The sequence below is a fragment of the Myotis davidii genome, unplaced genomic scaffold (genome assembly GCF_000327345.1).
Source record: "Myotis davidii unplaced genomic scaffold, ASM32734v1 scaffold93, whole genome shotgun sequence".
Taxonomy (NCBI): domain Eukaryota; kingdom Metazoa; phylum Chordata; class Mammalia; order Chiroptera; family Vespertilionidae; genus Myotis; species Myotis davidii.
Window position 1 is genome coordinate 3073522 of NW_006292095.1, and position 7967 is coordinate 3081488.

General features: G+C 36.3%; 1 protein-coding gene across 1 annotated transcript in view; it reads left to right on the forward strand.

The window, feature by feature from the left end:
* The window catches only part of ZMAT4 (zinc finger, matrin-type 4), a 329413-nt gene that overhangs the window by 273993 nt on the left and 47453 nt on the right, over positions 1–7967 (forward strand). Inside the window, exon 6 of the mRNA XM_006765552.2 lies at positions 6026–6122. Coding sequence (XP_006765615.1) covers positions 6026–6122 — 97 coding nt within the window. The remainder of the gene's footprint in view (positions 1–6025; positions 6123–7967) is intronic.

Here is a 7967-nt window from a genome sequence, read left to right on the forward strand (position 1 = left end):
TTTTTATTTCCCTGGTGAGTGACAAATGATGTTGAGCACCTTTTCCTGTGCTTATTGATCATTTTTTGTATGTTCTTTTATGACATATTTGATCAAGTATTTTGTCCTTTGGAAAAATTGGGTTGTTTGTCATTTTTTTATTGATTTATAGGAGTTAATTGTATATTCTGGACACAAGGCCTGTATAAAATATATGTATTGCAAATATTTTTTTCCTAGGGTGTGACTTAACTTTTTGTTTTCTTCTCTTTTTGTTTTAATCCCTTCACCTTTTTATATTTTTTGTCTTCTTAATGGTGTTTTCTTAATGAGCAGAGGCTTTTAATTTGTATAAAATCCAATTTATCATTTTTATGTCAATATGTTTTGTTTCCTAAGAAATCTCTCTACCCCAAATTCATAAAATGTTCACCTGTATTTTTCTAGAAGCTTTATAGTTTTACCCTTTACATTTAAATATATAATAAATCTGAATTTTAAAGTGTGTTATGAGGTAGAAGTTGATGTAAGTCCTTTAGTTTCACACATTTATGTAGTTATTCCAGCACTATTTGTTGAAAAAGTCCTCCCACCTTTGAATTGTCTTACACCTTTGTTTTAAATCAATGAAGGTGGTCAAAAGGTAGAAACTTTCAGTTATGTGTTAAATAAATACTGGGGGTGTAATACGCAACATGGTAAGTCGAGTTAACATGGATGTATATTTGAAAGTTGCTAAGAGAGTAGTGGATCCTGTAATGTCTCATACAAGAAAAAAACATTTTTCCTGTTTTCTTTTTGTATCTATATGAGATAATGGATGCTAACTAAACTTCTTGTGGTAGTCATTTCACAATATAACATTAGCTGTAGGTTTTTCATCGGTGCTCTTTATTAAAGTAAGAAAGTTCTTTTCTAGTATGCTGAGAATTTTTATCATGAATGATGTTGAAATCTGTCAAATTATCTTTTCTGCAGCTATTAAGATTATATTATTTTCTCAGTTAATATAGTGAATTATATAATTTTATTTTTAAGTGTTAAACCAATCTTCCCTCTTAAAATAATTAAATAAACTTGATTATTTTATATGTATGTATATATGCATATATCATAATGAATGTATGAATGTATATATACATATATACATGCATATCGGTATCTATCTTGTGTTTCTAATTTGCTATTTTTTAAAAATATATTTTTATTGATTTTAGAGAGGAAGGGAGAGGGGGGGAGAGAGAGAGAGAGAGAGAGAGAGAGAGAGAGAGAGATATCAACATCAATGATGGAGAGAATCATCGATCTGCTGCCTCCTGCACACCCCCTACTGGGGATCGAGCCAATAACCCAGAATCAAACCCAAGATCCATTAGTCCACAGGCCGCCACTGTATCCACTGAGCCAAACCAGCTAGGGATGATTTGATAAATTTTAAAGGATTTTTATGTCATGGTTATGACAAATATTGGTCTACAATTTTATTTACTTTTAGAGTCTGTAAATTATTTTTGTTAGTGTTATGCTGGCTCAAAAACAAGTATTATTCTATTTAGTATTGCACTTTCTCCTCTCTTCACTGAAAGAATTTGTATAAGTAGATAGTCTGCAATCCTTTAATGTTTGATAGAATTCTCCAATGATAGCCTCTGGGTCTAGAGCTCTTTTCTTGCTTTCTTCTGTGTTAATCAAATAATTTTACCGTCCTATTTTACTTTCTCTATAGGCTCCATAGCTTTATGTTTTTGTATTTGTTTCTAGTGGATTGGAGTATGCATTCTTAAATGACCACTGTCTATTTAGAGTTACTATTTACCATTTTATGCAAAAGATAATGATCATTCAGTAGTGTTGTCCTACTCCTATTCATTCTTATGTTATTATTGTCATGTATTCACAATATAATGTTACAGTTTAAATTGTTCACTTTCTTCAAATAAATTTAGAAGAATACAAATATAGATATCCACATATTGATCATTTATGGTGTTCTTCATCTTTCCCTGCAGATAGGAGTTTAAATCTTGTGTTTTTTTGCCTCCCATCTAAAGGACTTTAGAAGCCTTTCTGTGATGTGGGTTTGCTGGAAAATTGTTCTCTTAGTTTTTATTGAAAATATTCTTATTCCACTTTTAATTTTGAAGGATATTTTTTTGCTGGATATAGAATTCTGACTTGACTAGTTTAGTTTAGTTTAGTTTAGTTTAGTTTAGTGTAGTTTAGTTGTTTAGTTTCTTTCTTTCACCACATTTTGTTCCTTGAACAGTCCAGGCCGATTCCCACTCCCACCTCTCCATGTTTTCTGTTTACTCTTCCTGGACAACTCTTGAACTAGTTCTTCAATCACAGCTTAATTCTTATTCCCTTGGTTTCATATCATACTTTTCAGAGAACTCTTGACTATGCTACCAAAAAATCACCCTTTTTCTCTGGTTCTTTCTCATTATCCTGCTTACAGTCTGTGTTACACTTTCACAATCTTTAATTATGTTTTTCTTTCTTTACTTGTTTCCTGTGTTCCTACCTGACTAGCTCCATAAATAATTTTATTCTGCCTGTTTTATTTTCTCTTACATTCTTGGAATTCAGCAAAATAACTGGCATCATAATAAAGTCATAATTTCTCTAATGTAGAATGGATGCATCTAAAGTTGCAAGGACATCTAAAGTCTAACTTTGCTAGAGTAGTCACATACTGCTGACCCCTCCAGGACCATCTGTTCTACATACTGTACTCAGGAATATAAATACAAAAGCGATGCATCTTCAGGAAGCTTTTTCAGACTCTCTGAGTTAGAAACAATTTTCTCCCTTGGTTCCTGTAACACTCACTCATCCAGACTGTGATACTTATGATCTACCTAACACTGTTGACATGTGTATTCATATATTCTCTCTCCAACTGGACTGTCAGTTCTTTGCAGGCAGGGACTATATTTCCTAACACATATTGGCAATCCTGCAGAAATAACCTTTAGGTCTGCAGAGGTTTCATGAATACTCTTAAGATGGTATTGCGCTAAAACTGAATTAAATAGGAAAGTTAGCATTTTTGTTTAATAAGACTCTCTGGTTCTCTGAGGAAGAAAGAGCTGTATAATTCCAAAGTCTTTGGCTTTCAACTGAGCATTAATAAAGCCCTAAGCTCCCACCAAGGACACCGTGTCATGTGTGGGGGAGGATCCTCTGCTCCTTTGCTGCCTTTGTTCTTGTTTATATGCACAGCCTTTCTAGTTTATACTCCCTGTAGTTTGCATCGCAATAAAGTGCCAAATATTCCCTGCCCACGCCTCTGTTTGGCTGCAGAGCATGAAACCTTTAGTGGAAAGTAAGAGATCGGAATATTTTTTTAGGTTTGTTGGTGATCTTAAAAGTGCCTATTTTTAAAAATAAATTTTTATGCCTGCTGCCAAACTGAACCTCCATTTGTTATGATGCGACCTTTGATTAGTCTGTAGTCTGAAGGGGGCCTGTATAAAAAGTAGTTACCATTTATTCTGAGAAGATTGATGGAGAACTGTGGAGTGAGAAAGGCCTGAAGCTGGCTTTCATATTCTGATTCCATGCATAAAAGGGGAGATAAGGATTTAAACAACTCCTATGCATGCTGGTTGTGATAACTTACAGCCTCTGGGTTTGGGGACTATGGCAACTTTCTCAATCATGCACACCTGTGAAATTCAAAAGTGATATAAGCACAGCTCTTTTTTATAGAATAACATTTTAAGACCTTCTATTGTTCTGACAAATTCAGGTTACCAAAAGGCATATGAATCTATGGGGCAGTACTTGTTAAAGCATGTGTGTATGTTGAGGGTTGGAGTTACTAGTCTGAAACTTCTTGTATATTCCCAGGCCATATTCAAAACTTATAGAATCGGAATCTCCACAAGTTGTGTCTGAGAATCTACATTTTAGCACCATAACTGGAGGCTGTATCCACACTCAGAAGTTTGGGAGTCATTGCTTAAGCCCAAGGGAATAGAGAGTCAACAGCTATCTATTTCATCTCTGAATCATCAGTCTGTACCTGGAAAGTTTTGAGTCCCTTAGATTACTTCCCAAAAAGGTCTCAGAGATCTGTGGTTTTGATTCCATTGTGATTAGCTATTTATTTTCCCATAGGTTTCAGGTGAGAGAGAACTCTTTCCATAGCTCACATGGAGGAGAAGTAAAACTCACAGTACTGTATAGCTCCCTTTTAGAAAGTCTCTACCTATTTCTTTCTATCTCTCTTTTAGACTGGTGGTGAATGATGAGCTTGGGGCTGGAAACTGGTTCTTGATCACTTCCTTTGTATGCCCTGAATTGTGGCCCTCATATTCACTTTAGTAATGTCAATGTAGTTAGCATCTATGTCTTAAGACTTCAACTTAGGGCTTCATCTGGACATTGAGACAGATATAATTCCATTTTAACACCTCTTTGAAATCATAATAATAGCTAATTTATATTGGTCACATGTTATGTGTCAGTCGTCATTTCACACATGTTTTTCCTCAGTCCTCCTACATCATATAAGAAAACAGAAGTACAGAGAAGTCAAATAATTTGTATAATTGCACCCAGATATCAGGTCATAAAATTCTTCTATCAATGTGTGCCCTTGACCATAATCAAACCCAGGACCCTTCAGTCTACAGGCCAATGCTGAGCCAAACCAGCTAGGGCTAACAATGTGCATTACTTTTCTATTAAGAATTTTGTCTCTTAGAAAATACTATGCATTCATCAGAAAAAATTGCTATAGTTGCTTTATAGTCTGGTTTTTACAATGGTTAGACATTGAATTTTGGAGCAAAATTAATAAAAACAACTCTTACTAAGAATTTTAATATATATTATTCACTTAATTCCTATAACAACCCTGTGATGTGGATGGTCTTGTCTTCATCTTGCAGTTGAAGGAAATTGAGGCTAGGAAGAAATTATGTGACTTCCTCTAGATCAGTGGTTCTCAACCTTGGCTGCACATTAGAATCACCTGGGAATCTTTTTAAAATCCTGATTTCTGGGTCCCATCCTCCGGAAATTCTGTTTCTTTGTTACGAATGTTGTGGCCCCACCCCATAACAAAGAAACAGAATTTCCAGAAGAGGAGGCCCAGAAATCAGGATTTTAAAAAGATTTCTAGGTTATTCTAATGTGCGGTCAAGGTTGAGAACCACTGCTCTAGATCATACAACCAGAAATGATTGGAGCTGGGATTTATATCTGCAGTTTCAGATCTTGACTCTGAGTTTCCTTTTCTCTCTGCTCTGCAGGGACACACCATCAGAAGGAATGTGTTCAATTGTGGGTCTCTAAGCTGTGGCAAATGTTTAGTTATTTTGTTGAAGCTGCTTTCTAACATGTTGACTCTAGATGAGTCAATATTACAAAAGAATGAGGTTTTTAATAACCTCTTTGGAAACAGAGAGCATCTTATTCATCTTAGAATCCCCAGTGCCTGGTCCAAAGTTGATCCCCTATTAATGAACTAATTAAATGAATAAATAAATAAATAGATAACATCCTTTTAAACTCTCTAGTGGGAAGTAAGCTTTCTTGTGAAATAGATTAATATATGATCCCTCTGAGTATTTACATTTTATAAGATGATCCTGAAAGAAGAACCCAAGTGAATGGTATGTAAGTTGTTTTCTGACTCTGCCATTGGAGTAGTGGAGGAGGAATTGAGGCAGGTATTCTCTGAAGTCTCAAGTTTCATGCAGATAAGACAGCTTACCATCTCTATCTGCCTTGAGAAAGACTACACTGCTTCTTTGCTTAAGTTACAAAATTTCCAGAACCATTTTATATCAAAAATATGTTTTAATAATGTCAGCCACCCATAAATGGAGCAGGCACCTTCTAACATATTCACAATTATACTTCTGCTAAGACACGTGTTGACTGGGCTCTGGAAGGAGGGATCAAAATGTTGTTGGTGGGATGGACCAGATAACTGCTAAGACATTCTGTCCCTGACTTTGGGAGATTCTAGAATCCATTCAGGTGGTTGAAGACAAGGATGCAGCTAATGCGGTCTGTCTGTTGTCCACAGGTCTGAGGCGCAATTACAGATGTACCATCTGCAGTGTCTCTCTAAACTCAATAGAACAGTATCACGCCCACCTGAAAGGATCTAAACATCAGACCAAGTAGGTACTTTCACTCTCCAGTGCTTTTGTTTGTGGTTTTTAGATGACGGTTAAAGGATAACCATTTTAATTATTTCTGCATTTAAACTGCATCTCTTTATCTCCAAAGTTCCCTTGATAGTGTTGCTGCAGAAGCCTCCCAAGTCTGCTTAGCATTATTTGAAGAATGGCTTCTTCTCCTTTGGGGGCACAAATAATGACAGGCTTTCTTCTTTCATTTTCAAGGACAGTTCAGCACATTTTTTATAAACTTCAGGAAACATGTATATCTATTCTAAGGGTTTTTAAATAAACAATGTTATCTCTATTTGAAGGATGTGCCAGACTTTGGTGTTATGTGAAATTCCATGAATGTCTTCTACCACTTTCCATTTCTAGATGAATGTTGTTAATTAGTATAGAAACTTAACAAATCTTATTATATATTAAATCATTCACATACATAAGTATTTCCAATTAAATGGAAGCTTAGTTCATTATTTTAAAAGAAATTCTCATGATTTTAAACCTAAAAAGGCTAATCAGGCATAATTTCACCTATATTTATACTTTGCATCTCTTTAAAGGTGAATGATGTTAGCTTTGCAGGCATTTTTAAAGTAGCTGCTAAGACTGCTAATAAAATCTAACAAAATAGAAAAAAATACACAAGGAATATCTCAAAAGTTTATAATTTTCCTGAGTGTAATTGTTTTCATTTCTCTCCTATTTATCAGCAGAATCATTTAACAGATTTGACTGTACCAAGGCTGCATAAATAATAAATGATGTATTTAACACACATTTATTGAGCTCCACTATGTGTCAGACTCTGAGGTGTGCACTGGGAAATAAAAGATGAATTGACCTAGGCCTGCCTCTTGTGGAGCTGCCTGCCAGGCGGGGGGCGGGGGAGGCGATAGCCATGTAAACACACAGATTTTTCTCTAATACCATGTAGACACCTAGAGCTTCGAGTATTAGGGAGAGAACAACTAGGGCAAGTTTATAGTGGTGTTGGTGCAGAGTTTGACAGATAAGGTTGAGGTCATGGTCTGATGCTGCTCACCGTCAGAACCCTGGTGCCTAGCACAGCACTTCATGCCTATTAAGGGGTTCATAAACATTTTCGATGGAGTGGTGATCAGGCCAGCAGGGGAGCAGTTAAGGGGGCGATCAGGCAAGCAGGCAAGCAGTTAGGAGCCAGCGGTCCAGGATTGTGAGAGGGATGAGGGATTGGGCCTAAACCAGCAGTCAGACATCCCCCAAAGGGTCTTGGGTTGGAGAGGGTGCAGGCCATGCTGAGGGACCACCGGCCCCATGCACAAATTTCATGCACCGGGCCTCTAGTTTTAAATAAAGACTGGTGTTGACAAGATATATCCTATTGGCCAACAGGGAAAGCAGTGGACTTAATTTGATGTTTGGAGCTACATTAATGTTCACCAGTACTTTTAAATACTCCTTTTCAGAACATAGAGCCCAAATTCCCAGAGTACGAACGATCATGCTTAAGCTACATAATCTTTACTTAGGATAATCTCCTTCAGTTACTTCCTTGTAGTTTAACAGGACAATAGAGTAGTGACCTTGGAATGGAGATAACAAATGCCCTAACCTTTGGTATAGAATGGATAGGATTAAAATCAACTGGTATAAATACAGATGTAATAGGAGAATAAAATGAGAACCTTGCTACTGATCATCTGAACACTGCCTCTGAGTTATTCCTTCTTCGCCTACTCCGTCCACACCTTTGGGTGCCGGGAGCCAGTCTATCCTTACTGTTTCAAGGGACCTGGTGTATATGGCATACTGTTCTTAAGATGTTTGCTCACCTTCTTGGCGCTGTGTGTTTTGGGGTTT